The sequence below is a fragment of the Augochlora pura genome, chromosome 11 (assembly GCF_028453695.1).
Source record: "Augochlora pura isolate Apur16 chromosome 11, APUR_v2.2.1, whole genome shotgun sequence".
In the NCBI taxonomy this organism is placed as follows: domain Eukaryota; kingdom Metazoa; phylum Arthropoda; class Insecta; order Hymenoptera; family Halictidae; genus Augochlora; species Augochlora pura.
The window spans coordinates 17,550,457-17,566,213 of record NC_135782.1 but is presented as its reverse complement, the minus strand read 5'-3'; the positions used below and the strand labels follow the sequence as shown (position 1 = coordinate 17,566,213).

The following is a 15,757-nucleotide window of genomic DNA, read 5'->3' as shown; positions in this document are numbered from 1 at the left end:
TAGTTTGGATAAATTTTAATCGAGGACCGTGTTGTTTGTTGCAACGTCATAGGTAAGATATTGTTATAAAGTATAGTTACACTGAATATGTTTCTTGAGGTGGTTTTCTCATTTTGAAAATATTGTTCGTGGGTGTACATTTTATAATTATTTTCTATTCATTTATTCTTGCAATTTATAATAAAACAAATGTAATTTAATATTGTGGAGAGATTATAAGAGAGAACAAATTTTTCTATGTTATTTTTATTAATGTAAAACAATGTATTAATTGAAATAATATAGTAATTGATTTTGAGAAATATAAGGCATAGTTTTGAGGCAATTTATTAACAATATTTTCACGATTATAATTTGGTAAAATAGTGAAGTAACGAGAAGATTTGAATTTGTTAAATATAAAGCATACTTTAAAGCAAGTTCGTTGGCAATATTTAAGAATTATTTGTTTGTTGAAATTGCGAGATATTATCAATTAAATTAGTAAAATATAAAGCATAGCTTTTAGCAAAGCTTTGCTTTAAGCAAAGTTACACAGTAATACAGTTTATTAACAGTAATTAAATTTCGTAAAATACTATAGTAACTCCTAAAATATAAAGCAACCTCTAAGACAGTTTATTAGTAATATTTATCAAAATTAAATGTCGTAAAATACTGAAACAATATCACAAATAAATTCCTAAAATATAAAGCAAACTCCACTGTCATACTTAAAAAAATTAAATCTTATAAACTACTGATCTAACATAACAAATAAATTCCTAAAAAATATAAAGAACACTTTAATAAAGGAAAATTGACAATATTAATAAAAATTGAATTTCTTTTCCCACAGAAATTATCCACGATGTCCTCGGAGTACTCGTTCTGCAGCGAAGGTGGCTTCGACGAGCTCTCGAGCTCCTCGGATTCAGGGTTCGACGTCAGCTTCGAGTCGCCTAAACACGAGATTCAAGCCGAGTGCCTGTTCCCGCCGGCGAAAGAAGAAAAGAGGAAGAAAACTCGGAACACGAGGTGCAAGAGCCCCACACAGGTAAATACATACCTCTAAAAACCATAATACATTTTTAACAGAGTGTGGCACTCGACTGTGACAATTTTTACTATTATTAATTATGCAAAATATTTTTTCTTTTTCCCATTAGTAAAATTACAGTAAAATCATTCATTTTTTGTATTATTATTTCATTATTATTATTGAATTTTCTAGCAGTAAAATCGTCCATTTTACTACGTATTATTATTTTATTATTATTTCATAATTAATTCCACCAAATCGCCTTAAAAATACCAAAAACTCAAGCCCGTCGAATCTCCGTAAAATCTCGAGTTCCAGTCTCGAACAAAATCGAAATAGGATCGCGGGTTGTTTCACGTGTGCCCATTGATCTGCTCGCAGGTGCTGCGGCTGAAAAGGAACCGTCGAATAAAGGCGAACGATCGCGAGCGTCACAGGATGCACACCCTGAACGACGCGTTGGAGCGTCTGCGAATGGCCTTGCCGACGTTCCCGGAGGACACAAAGCTGACGAAGATCGAGACACTGCGTTTCGCTCACAATTACATCTGGGCGTTGTCGCAGACTTTGGGCAACTCGGAGACCGGCGAGATCACAGTGAACGTGGGCAACGTGACGGTGAGCATCGGCGAGAACGGGAACATGATCACGTCGTCGACGGGTAGCTGCGCGGTGGCGGCGCAGAAACGACTCGGTCCGTCGCACAACGCGTTCCCATATCCCCAGGAGAGATTCGTGCCCGAATGGCAGGAGTACGACTGCTACAGCGACCAGAGCGTCAGCCCGCCGATGCAGTACCAGCCGTGCTACGACCAGAGGATGTACCACGCGCAGCACCAGCTACCGCCCACCCACCACATGGGACACCATAACAACATGTACCAGTGTCTTTAGGAAACGTTTTGTACAGTTCAAGACCCCCGAAGATCAGCTTACGCAGTTCTCAAACCTGTACGGGTACAACGAAGAAAATTAAGCGGGCATAGTAATCGCGCGAGATAGTAATCTCGGTGGTAGGGTTATTATCGCACCAGAAAGGGGTAGCTGATGTCCTCGCGGTTAAAATGAGTCCAAACACGACGCTGATCCGAGCAGAAATGACTCGGCACTATATACAGGGTGACCGAAATGTATCGACCACTAGAACTGTACTTCTTGTGTTCGATGATGGAAAATATCGAGAAAAGGCCTTATATACTTCGAATGAACAAACATGACGAGGTTCAGAAAATCGTAATTTCCACTACTCTAATTTCTAATCAACTATTTCAATTGTTAATAATAATTTTAACAAACACGTATTCTATGATCTTTAATTAGTCACAGAGAGAATACTAAGCGTCGTTGTTCTTCTCAAACAATCAAAAAACAACTCACTCGAGCTGATCCAATTATTTTTGCTCACCCTGTAGATTACCATATTGATCGTCTATAGATTAGTTACGACTTATGCGAATTGGGTCGTGTTGGTACTCATTTTAATCAGCAAAATTTCAGCTATCCATTGCCACTGTAATGGCAAAGATATCGCGACACTCGCCCGCAATCATCTCTCTCGCTCGTTTATTTTTTATCTGGTGTCCGTTTAAAGCGCCGAGCCTTTCGTCCAACGGCGATTGTAAAAATAATTAGGCCAGTGCGAGCGGTGATCGTTATTTACTTTGTAAGAGAGTTATATGAAACGAATTTCTAGGATTAAGATCCGGCGATTAGGTTCTTTATGATTTCACGTAATACCTAACCTCTTGCACGTTATTCGAGCCGTAGTATTTTTTTGGCCACTGCTATTCTGTCAGAAGTCTGCGCAGAAATTTCTGTGTAATGATTGACTGAAACTGATTTACGGCTGATTGGCTGCCGCGTGAGTCATCGTGGACGTACAGTGGAGTGGTAGGGGGTGGATGATTTAGGCAGAAACGTGCAGAAGATTAGGCGTTGCATGTATTTGTCAGAGGCACGTACTACGAACCGCGTTCCTTTTTTTCATTTCTAGTCATCGATCATTCACCGATTGATCTCGAACGCTTGATCTCATCCCTTGTTTTCTAGGTTATGTGTAAGCCTTAGCGCGCGACTCCGCCAGTGCTCTTATTCTATTGTGAAACCGCCGATTCAGGGAATATATATTGTACAGAATTTATATCTTATCAATAAATCATATTTTAACTAGCCACTGTTTTTCATAAGAACCATTAAACAAAGTTTTATTTGCAATATATTTTTAGAATTTATTATTCTTTTTCTTGTGGTGTGGTCAATAATTTTATATACTCATTTTTATATTTTTCAAAATTATATTTCACGATTGCTTGTGTACAGTTCTGATAAATTAAAAAATTAATTAGACATACTTCTGAATGTATTTGAAATTTAAAAAAATTTTTTAAACATTCAAAGTCAACCAGACACACATTAAAAAATAAATAAGTAAATTTTTGAATTTGCTGGATGAGTTTCTGATGTACGTAAAATTAAATAATATTAATTGTTCGATTTTGAAATTCCCTATATTTTTAACACGTTCAAAAAACAATTGGACAAATTTCTAAATATTTAAAAAATCATTGTGGATAATTTTACACTGCAGAAATTCTTTTCTCGAGAGATCAAATTACCCAGAAGCCACGAAATGCAAACCACAGTTATTTAAAACCCCCTAATGGAATGACTGTAGTAAATTCTGAGCGAGGGAGAGGGAGAGAGTCACGTGGACACGGAAGTTCCGATGAAATGGTAACCGTCTTGCGAGCGAGCATGCTCGAGCCACTTTGCAGGAATGAATTCCTGTTCAAGAATGAATAAGCACGTGCCGGGGACACGTGTCCTTTGTAGAAATCACCGCGGGGCAGATGTATCACAAGTTGCGCCTGAAATTACGCCTACCCGCCTAATCCTACGGATTACACCGTGGAACGTGACTTTTACAAAACCGCTTTCGAATCGACCTGTCGCCTCTTTACGCCGCATTCCTTCGTTTACCTAAATTTAATTATTATTATATTTTATTCGACACAAATAAATTACTATATAACTATATTTAACGCCAATTAATTATTATACAATTTTATTTGACGTGAGTAAATTATTGTACAATTTTATTTAATGTGAGCTAATTATTATAGAATTTTATTTGACGTATCTTAATTATTACAAAATTTTATCTGACGTGATTTAATTATTGCACAATGTTATAATATCTATCATAATTTAATTATTATATAATTCCGTGTGCTGTGATTTAATTATTTTATGCAAATCTGCAAATTCACGAATAATCAATTTTTGTTCCACTATTATATAATATTGTAAAAATAATATATATATGATGGAAGGGAAATTTGGAATTGTTTATGACGAAATGGAAATAGAAATGACGCAGTTTTCGTGTACGAGCAAATATTGTCGCAGGCAGAAGGGCCACCCGGAAAATATTATTTTTCCATCTTGAACTGAATATTTTGATAGCATCCAACCCCGTTTGCACTCCATTTGATCGAACGATCGCCTGCCTATTTATTTTCGTAACACTCGACTATAGTATAGCGACACTCTGAAACACCCACTTGTTTCAGTTATGGAAATCGGTTTCTCCTGAATGCTTCGCTACTTTTTGATCGATCGTTAGCTTCCAAATGCAAAAATTGTCGAATTATAAATTATTACAGTGACCAATCCCTTTGAAACACCATAAAGTGCAATTTTAGAACTGTTAATCAATGTTATAAACATAGTATATGGTATTTTTATAATATTTCTATATTCTTATAATATTTTACTATTTTTTAATATTATTATATCTTTATTATATTTTTATAGTTTTATAATTTTATAATACACTTTTAATATTAATTGAAATTGATATATCAAGATTTATGTATTAATAAAGATTGTAACAGCTTACAATTATTCTCCGTAAGTTAAATAAATATTCTATACTACCAGAATTAATATAGAGCAATTGTAGACCATAGAAAAATTATTAATAACAAATCACAGAAGCATAATAAAAATATTTCTATTACAAAAATTTAAGCAGCAATAATTAAAATAAAAAATTATATAAAAATTAAATACACTTAATCTCGTCATCTAAAGTAATATTACACTCTCATATTTATTTATAAATAATTATATATATCCAAAAGGTTCACATAAACTTCCTACAATTTTTCTTTGAATTTTTCCTCGAATTTCCTCGCCATACATGCATTAATTAAAACAGTCGAATATTCGCATTAATATTAATATTATTTTAACCATACTTCGTGCTGCAATAATTGAATATTTTTCCAGCCGAAGCAGCGACTTGGTCCGGCAGCATCCATCCCCCGCCACCTGATCAATAATTTCGTATACGAGGCCTATTTGCAAACAAGCTGCAAGCTGCGACGAATCCGTTAGCACGCTCGATCGTTTCCCCAAATCTCGCCAATAATGGTAATGCTTGAATGGAACCATTATCCCCGGCGACATGGAACTGTGTGTGCGCAGCGCGACAGACGGCGGCGCGCGGTCCAGGACCCCGTAAGGTCTGCCACCAGGAGCCGGGCAAAGGTGTTGGATTTTCGGGAGGGGAGGGGATTCAATCAGTTTTTACGCCCCGTCTAACTGCTTCGAAATTTAGGGGCAGAGGCGACCAGCCAGAGAGAGAAAACCAAGAAATTGGAAACAGGGGATGATTTATGCGACGAAGCCGGGCTAATTCAACGTCCCCTTTATCTACGCTATTGGATCTACCTGGAAAACGTATATACATGCACATAGACGTACATGGTTGCACATATACATATATGTAGCAGATTTAAGTAATATGATAACGATATACGGACATATAAAATATAATATATAATATAATATATAGTATATGCAAATATATATGATGTAATGTATAAAGTAGTATGTAATCTAATATATAAATAGATATAATATATGTTTTTGAATACGTGTCATATAATTTTTAATATTTAAAAATATATAACATAATATATAGTATATGCAAATATATATAATATAATATATTTGAGTCCGTACAATATAATTTGTAATAGTTGAAAATATATAATATAATATATAGTATAGTACAGAATACAATACAATGTATAATATAAAATATATGAATATATTCTATATAGTATACAATATATGAAAATATAGAGTATAGTATATAATATCTGAACATGCTCAATATAATATATAATGTATAGAGACATACAAAATAGTATACCATATACTATATAATATATGAAGACATACAACATAGTATATCATATACTATATAATACATGAAGACATACAGAATAATATACCATATAACAAATAATAAAAAATATAATACAATTAATAATACCTTAATACGTAATAAAAAAAAAAAACTAAATAATGCAACATTAAACTAAAAATCGTCCATGAAAGATAAAATAAATTAAAGAACTATATCAAAGCTTAATAAATTAAAGAAGAAATTTTAATAAATAAAGAACAAATTCTTCTTGCCAATAAATAAATATACTAGAACATAGAAGAACAGTGTTATTCGCAAACGGTCCAATATCGCGGATTCGACGAACAATGGTCGCCGTTCGCCGTACGGTTTTAAACAAAGATTCACCAGAGAGGGATTTTTTTTTATACAGGCCATAAAGATCGGCGCCGCTTGCATTTGCTGGGCGCAGTGATTTCGCTTTGATCGACCTTTTCGCCGGGGCCGTTTCCGTCGAGTGCGCATATCGATCGCGTCCGCGGGGCCCTTCATTGTGCCGGGGCGCTGGTCTGTACGGTGACATACTGGTGACTGACAGAGCTCTGCTCCCCTGTCGAGAGCGCGGCTAGCCGAGAAGTGGGGGGAGAGAGCGCGCGCCGTACAGAGAGAGAGTGAGAGCGAGATGGGGTGCGTTGTCGAGACCGAGAATGACGGAGCGAGTGCTAGAGTGAGAGTGAGAGTGTGAGAGAGAGAGAGAGAGAAAGCACGAAATAAAGCACGAAAGAAATCACGAGAAAAATAAAAAAAAAATACCATAGAGAAAAATCACGAGAGAGAAAAATCACGACAGAGAGAGAGAGAGAGAGAGAGAGAAAGAGAGAGAGAGAGAGAGAGAAAGAGCCATACCTCCACCATGCACCCCAGCGCCCAATGCACCATGGCCATTGAAAAGGGGGAGACCGGTTTTCCTAATTCAGGAAAATTCGTGAAATTACCTTGACCAATCGTTGCACACTTAATCGAAGATTAATGGCGCCGTATCCCCATGGATGCTTGCTGAACACTTAATCGGAGATCAATGGCACGATCTACTAATACATATGTACTCTGAAAAATTTTTTTTATATCATTTTGACAGCCTAGAAATTTTATTTTAAATCAGAAATATCATTTGGAAAAATTGAAGATTTCTACCCCTCTGATAGAGGGTAGTATGAGAGTGAATAGAGTGATATTTGACTAGTTTAAAATTTTTGGAAAAAATATAGTGAATGAAGGAAGCTTCTAGCTTTATTTTCGCTTTTATTTTGTCTAATTATCTCAAGTAATAACTGAGAAAATTAAGGTTAAAGTTCGCTCTTTTGAGCCCTCAACATTACCATTACACGAACTTTGAAGGTTATGAGCTTTAGTTATTAATATCAATTGTTAATTGAGGATCTAAAATTGCAACAAAAATATTCTAAATCAAGTTAACTTTAAGCTTTATTTTCGCTTTTATTTTGTTTAATTATCTCAAACAACAACTGAGAAAATTCAAGTCAAAGTTCACCCTTTCCAATCCCAAAATTACCCTCAATCAAATACAGTAAATTTGACAGATTAATATAGTAATAAATTATTACATTACTCTACCCTCTCTGCTACCCTTAATACGAAATAAAAATTGCCAAAATTATAAAAAATATAACCCTATAAAAATACCCCAGCACCCTGAAGTTGCCACGAAGCAGAGACAAAATTCAATCGACGAGCAGTCGAAATGTTTTCTATTTACCGGTTACAAATTCGCGTGGTGCGATATAGACACCCGCTAAAGAGGTGCAATCGGACAAAAGGCAACGTCGATCAAGGAACAAAACATCCCCGGGGCTCTATTCGGCCCGAAAGACTGTCGACAGATAGCGAAGGGTGCAAAAAGAAGATTCAGACAAACATCTTTCGGGCATCGTATTTCGGCATCTGTTTAGACGCGCCGCGCGTATAGGGTAGAGAGAGCCGGGGCTTTTCATTCGAAGTTGGCATTTGCAGGCCTTTGTGGTAAACCACGTACAATGCCGGGCTCGACCGCTACGTCATGGGACACACCCCGCGGACACCGCGGGCCTTTCTATTCCGCCCTGGCAGCTCGCTAAAATATGGAAAGCCTTATTTGAGCTTGAGATCGACGCCCCTGTCGCGGACAAATTCGATTAACGAGGACGAATCCGAGGAACTCGATGATTCTGTCGTCTCCAAGAATTATAGTACGCCATGGTTCAATTTTTATGGTGAAAATAGTGAAAATTGTATTTTCAAAAAAAGAATAAAGTAAATTATTTAATTTAAACTCAGACTTAATTTAAACGTAGTCTGCACTTTAATTTGGGATTGGCGGGGCTTAGATCTGAATTAAATCTGAATTAAGTCTGAATTAAGTCTGAATTAGTCTCAGTTAAGTCTGAGTCAAGTCTGATTTAAGTCCGAGTGACCATAGAGATATTAAAAACTTAGCATTATATATTCACTAATAAGTGTGACTTAGATCTGAATTAAATCTGAACTAGGTCTGAATAAAGTCTGAATTAGATCTCAGTTAGGTCCAAGTTAATCCCTAATTAGCTTCAAAGTAGTTTTAATTTAAATATATGGAAAAACAGTAATCCTATTTCATCAACTACAATACTTTAATATTTTAATTTTTGTAAAATATAAAATAATATGAAAGAAAAGTAAAAACAGAAATATAAATAATGTAAAACGTATAATTGTTGTTAACAACGCATAGGAAGTTGAACATTGCCCAGTCTCTGACAACAACTGCCGAGAGTACACGCACGCCATGGTTTGACTCTCGCGATGGAAATACAGGGGACAGATGTCTACGGGGGGCAGGTGTACCCCAATGTACGCGTGCCAACCAACCCCCCACTGCGCTGCCATTCAAGACTATAATTTACTTGAAGAATGCCCGAGCCAGCCGGGCATTCATCCCGGAATGACGTGGATTACTGGTCCAGGGAGCCAGCCACGAGTCCTCCAAAGTCGATCGGGAATCATCGAGAATCTGGCCGTGTCGATCGATGACACTACTGATGGCTCCTTCCGTTTCAACGAGCTTCGTATCGGTTTCGGCGCGTGGCCAACTTCTGCTCGGTTATTTCGACACTTATCTTTCGGAAAATGCTTTTCTGAATTGGAAAATAATTTTCTGAAAAGGAAAATAACTCTCTGAACTGGAAAATAATTTTCTGAAAAGGAAAACAATTTTTTGAGATGGAAAATACTGATACTTATAGCAATTTCTTTGGGGTGGAAAACAATTTTCTAAATTCTGATACAACTTTCCCAAGTCTGAAACAATTTTCTCAAGCCAGAAAAAATTTTCTCAACTTTGAAACAATTTTCTCCACTTGAAAAAAAATCGTCTACCATCCATGACATTTTTCTAATATCAAAAATAATATTTTTCATAACACTTTCATCACCGTTATTCTTGCACTGTATCATTATCCTATAAACAATAACAAAACACGTGGAAATAGTTGCACACATCCACCCACCGCCAGTCCCTTATTTAATAGACTCCGTCCGTCGGCATTATTCATTAATAATACCAATCGTCCCGGCACTTAATCCAGGATTTAATCACATGTAAAACCGGGATTAAAGCCCGTGGCGATGGCTGGTTGGACAAATCATTGATTTAACGTCATTGTGAAGCATTCGTAGCAAGCTCCACGTTTTATTGGGCTTGTAGGGGTGAGCTTAGGCAGGATTACACGCACGCTGGAAACACATTTGCTCTGCGGAGCTAGTGTGCGTCTGTTTGCTCCGAGTTTGAGGGCCTCGGAAAAACAGCGCAGAATCGAAGGTTGTCCAAGGTTGAATAAATAAACAAAACTCAATTCCGAGTGTCAAATTCCAAGCAGAATCGTGACGAATATCCCTATCCTCCCAGATTTGACAACATTGTCTGGATAAACTTGTTATTAAAAATTAAAATCGACAGTGTCTCTCAATATGGAAAAATAAATATTAAATTATTATTAGGCAATAAGAAAAATTGTAAAATAATAATAAATAACAGAATTAATAAAGGAGTATATAAAATACATATAATATATAAAATATAATAAGTAGATAGATAAATAAAAAATAAAAAATAAAGGATCCACAAGTAAAAAATGAATAAATGAATATACGAATAAATAAATATATAAATAAACATATAAATAAATATAAAAATAATAGATATATAAATTAATATATGAATGAATAAATAGGTAAATAAAATAGATGAAGTACAGGTTCAGTGGTGCAGAATTATTGGAAATTGATTCAGATGCTTTACGAATATGATTTTAAAAGACCATTTTCGTGCGCAACCCAATAGCCCCGGTTCGAATTCAGGAATAAATTGCGCTTTTTCCCGTTGCCTTTTGTGCGCACCGGTATCTCACCGAAATTTTTTCCGGAACATCCCCGAGGCCAAGAGGCAATTAGCGGTGTCTCGGACCAAACCCTAGGTAAATCTAACGGCAACGGATATAGAGTTTCATTCGGCCCCGTTTCAACGACTCGAACGGTTTTTCTCTCTCTCCCTAATTCTCCAAATCGTCCGCAAACAGTAACTCAATATAGGCGATCGGCACTCGAGTGATTGCCGACAAATAGTAACTTAATATAGCGCCGTCTTCGGAGGAGGATCAATGGAGGCGAGATCGCCTAATTTCACGGCAACGCTCCTGCCATGAATGATCAGGTGAGCGACGCTTAGGTCAGCGGTCAGCCAACCGGCACTGTCTGTTTCTAAAACGATCTAGTGAACCTCTCGATCATCTTAGCTGGCTCGCTTTTATAGCAATCGACCTGCCAGGTGTCCGAAAAAAATATATTTGTGAAATTGTTATAAGGGTAGTGCAACTGGAGGGGGTAGTTTTTTGCGATGCGTTCACGTTTTGCTGAAGTGTTTTGAGGTTAAGATTGTTACAAGAATGTGCTTCTTTTTTTTTATATTTTATATTTTTAGATCGCCCTCTATATTTTATATTATTTTCTATATTTTCTATATTTGATATAATATTTTCTATATTTTCTATATTATATTCTATATTTTCTATATTATTTTCTATATTTTCTATTTTATATACTATATTTTCTGTGTCATATCCTATACTTGCTATATTATATTCTATATTTTCTATATTTTACATTCTCTATATTATATACTATATTATCTGTATCATGTCCTATACTTGCTATATTATATTCTATATTTTCTATATTTTACATTCTCTATATTATATACTATATTATCTGTATCATGTCCTATACTTGCTATATTATATTCTATATTTTCTTATATTACATTTTATATTCTCTATATTATACTACTGTATATTATATTACCTGTATCATGTCTTATATTTTCTATATTTCCTATATATTATACTCTATATTCTCTACATTATATACTATATTATCTCCGTCATGTGCTATATTTTCTATATTATATTCTATATTTTCTCTACTATATACAATATATTCTATACCATATCTTACATTTCCTATACTATTTCCTACATTTCCTATACTTTCATCTTTATTCTTACCACCTCAATTCCATTTTGCACAGTGTCTGCAACTATGCTCGCGAACGGCACCGGTTCCATTTAAACATATGCAATGTTATTCCTACACTTTACACGGTGCCGGTCCCATAAACAGTCAAGTGGTGCCCCGTAGCCCGTGCCCCATAGATTTCACCGTCCTCCTCGCACCCCAAAAAATCCGTCAACCCCTCCTCGTACACCCTCTTCCCCCCCTCTCTCTCTCGCGCTCGGCCAGCACCCCTCGCAGTCACTGGCTGGCAGCTCATTAAACACCCACAGCAACCCGTAGCCACCCCTCACCCTGATTTAACTATTGTTTAGCTTACGTGTGTGCGTCATCACCCACAACGGGGGGAGCCTTTTCCTAGGCGTTCGTGTGCGCAGTTAGACGAATGCACAGAGAGGGGGGCGGAGGGGGTGGTGATACTGCACCGCCATTTTATCAGCGCAGTCTGTCGCCATAGTATTACGCTCGACTTTTGCAAACATTCGGACAAGTTTGCATTCGACGAGTATTGTATTATTTATAATTCGTTCCGAGCAATAAATTTTCTATAAACAAATAGAAAAATGATGAACGATTTTATGGGGTTCTTTATGGAACTGTGATATTTAGTATTGTTTTTAGTAGGGTTCCTTTTAGTAGTGTTATTTGTTAATATGTTATTAATTATTTGCAAAATAAAAAGTAGAGTTTTAGTGATAACTGGGAAATTTTGTTAATTAAAATTTATAATAAGCCACTTCTGCAAAATATAAAGTTGAAGGGTTAAACATTTATCATTTATTCTCAACACGTCGTTGTTTAAAAAATTAAATTTGTAGCAATGAATTTAATATTTTCAGAGGTTATATTTCATTATTTATATTTTAAAGTGTCCTTACTTCATTGTAAAATAAAATATCGAACATTCAGCGATGCTTTAAAAATTGAACAGAGAAAGAAATTGATTAATTGTATCTGTAACTAAACGTTTGTTTAAATGCAAATTTAACAAATTTAAATAAAATACAACTTTGTCGTTTCACAGATGGAGATTGAGCGTTCGATCGAGAAACAATTGTAGACGTTTCACTGGTTATGGGCTCCTGTTACACCCCGAGCTTGTACGTCATAGTTGACACGACCACTATAACGAAGGGAGGTTCACCGACGCCGTCCACCATCGTCGAGGAGATTCAACGAGCCATCTGTCCGTATTTTAGTGCTCGCTGTATGCGAATCGCAGCGGTTCTTACATTGATGCACTCCATGGCAGTTCATATCAACGCGGGATCTTGGAAGTAGCGATGGCAACTGACCCCTATCGTATGGCAACCACGCCGTCAAAACGGTAGAGAGTTGTATCAATGGATCAGGAACTGGATTATTATCATCAACATTAATAATTAATAATTTTACTATATTTACCATAGCTTCTATATTTTCTTTACTATTTTTATATTTTTTATATTATTTTTTATAGCTTGTATATTATATTTTATATTTCCTATATTTTATTTTATATCACTGATATTTTCTATACTATTTGCTATATTTTATATATTTACTATATTTGCTATATTTGCTATATTCTCTATATTATTTTATATATTTTCTACATTTCCTATACCTTCTATATTTTTTACATTTTCTACATCTATAGTCTCATATACACCCTCGTCGACTTCCGAGGGATTTGTTCATCAACTTGCGAAAATCCGCTCGAACCCATCGCTAAGTTCGCAGAGGGCAGGAAAACAAGATTTTCGGCTGTATCAAAAAGAATGTCCTCGAGCGATCCCTTCAGGGGATGGCGCGTTAACGAGATCGAGTGGTATCGAAAGGATCGAGGGAATATCGTGCATCGATTATATCGTCTCCTACAGAATTATTCGACGCGTGCTCGTCAGAAAGGGGCTGTGCAACTTTGTACATCTAATAAAATACTACGGAATTATGCTAAATACCTCGTTCCGACTAACTTCTTCCATTCTTCGAATATCAAAGACAGAATCGTCCCCCAATCATTAATATACATGACTTTTGAAAAGGCAGAAAAATATTCATAACATTTCCTTTTAAATTAACATTGCCACCCTTATGGATTTCTTAATATTTTTATTTAAAATTTGAGTAATTTTCTCTGGGTTAAAAAATTAATTTCTATACAGTTTGTCACCCAGAAATTCATAATAATTCCTTTTAAATTAACATTGCCACCCTTATAGATTTCTTAATATTTTTATATAAAGTTCCAGTAATTTTCTCTGTGTTAAAAAATTAATTTCGCTAAAGTTTACTGCCTAGAATAAAATCTAACCTACAAATCGAACCTTCAAAGCATAAACAAAGTTTTATCAAATTATTTTTAACGGAAAATAAAAATTGCAAAGGACTAAAAAAAATCATACAAAAATTACTCTGTGTATTTAACGATTTTTATAAATTAATATTAATTATATAGACATATCGTTATGCAATGATGATTCTTGAAATCACCTAATCGCAATTCGAATCAGTTGTACCAATGATCAGTTATCGTTTCAGCGATCGCCTAGCCATTTTTTATCGCGTGATTAACACCGTTCTCCCCCTCCTCCACTTCGTTCTATTATCCACGCGAAATCGAGTCACGGGTATCGAGCACCGCAGGAAACGCAAAGGAGTGACGTGTCCCGGGGTTCACCCTTTCGTGACCACTCCGTTCCGGAAAACGCGGACAACCAGCGTCGCATTACTATTTCATGACAATCGTGCCGCGACGAAACGATAAACGCTCTCTCCCTTACAATTATATTTTTTCGCGGTACTCCTTCTCCTAACAATAATTACTTCAAGACCCGTTTACAATATTTTAACAATTTATATAATCGATAATTTTCTTCGTTGTTTATTACTATTATTATTTATTAAATATATTGTTTTACGTATTTATAGTGAAGGTAATTTAGAGAATGTAATATTAGGTTAGGTACTTATTGTTAAGATAATATATAGAATATACTATGAGGTTACGTACTCTAATATACATAGAATACAATATAATATAGAATATAATAATGAGATATAATATAATACAATTTTAATGTAATGTAACGTAATTATAGTTTAAATTAATATTGTTATAGTGCAATGGAAAATAAGTGTAGTGTACTCTAAATATTATTGTAGTATAATGTGATATAATATAATTATAACTTAATGTAACATAATATAATTATTATGCAATATTATGTCGTGTGATTTAATTATTATGCAATATTAGGTAATGTAATATAATTATAATATAATATAATGTACTGTAATATAATACGATACAATGCAATAAAATGAAATGTAAGATAACGTAATCTCTTGCAATGTAATATAATGTATCGTAATATAATATAATACAATATAATATAATATAATGTACCATAATAAAATACAAAATAATTGAAACATTTCACAATTATATACACATTATACTCACATATTACACTAAACGTTTGTCAAAGAAAAGGAACTTTTTTCCCATACCACCCCATGCGACGGCGTCGAGTTTCTCGCACGGTGGTTTCTCGCGGTCGTTTAACACGGTTCCACCAAAGAACCCACCTCTAATGTCAGTAGCGCACCGACCACCCCGAATTCCTGGTGAAGCGTGCGCCCCATTTCACGGTGATTTCTCGCGGCGCGGTAAAGAAGGCGGTTGGCCGGTCCGCTTTTGAGACGAGCCGCGCCGCCGGCAAACATCTAAAGGAAGAACCGTCGATGGGAGGAAGGATTCTCTCGCGTTCTTGACCCTTCGAGCCACTTCAGACGATTTTCACTCGTTTTTCCCGATCCAATGCGATCGAGAAACCTGTGGCCCGTTGGCTGTGGCTCGCTTTCATCTGCTACGAGACAGTTCGACCGTGAGATTCTATCGGGGGCTACCTAATTTTGTTACACTGTATTATATGCTTCTTGGATTTTTT

General features: G+C 35.5%; 1 protein-coding gene across 1 annotated transcript; it reads left to right on the top strand.

Annotated features, from left to right (window-relative positions):
* The first annotated feature begins 850 nt into the window (after positions 1 to 850).
* Positions 851 to 1,915, top strand: Tap (basic helix-loop-helix neural transcription factor TAP). Its single transcript, XM_078194308.1, has 2 exons — positions 851 to 1,036; positions 1,403 to 1,915. The coding sequence occupies exons 1-2, from the start codon at positions 851 to 853 to the stop codon at positions 1,913 to 1,915; spliced, it is 699 nt and encodes a 232-aa protein (XP_078050434.1).
* The last annotated feature ends 13,842 nt before the right edge of the window (positions 1,916 to 15,757 follow it).

Excerpts from the sequence above, each read along its gene's own strand:
- Tap (XM_078194308.1), top strand. The coding sequence starts at position 851 with ATGTCCTCGGAGTACTCGTTCTGCAGCGAAGGTGGCTTCGACGAGCTC. Across the intron at positions 1,037-1,402 it reads GGTGCAAGAGCCCCACACAG|GTGCTGCGGCTGAAAAGGAA; the intron begins GTAAATACATAC and ends ATCTGCTCGCAG.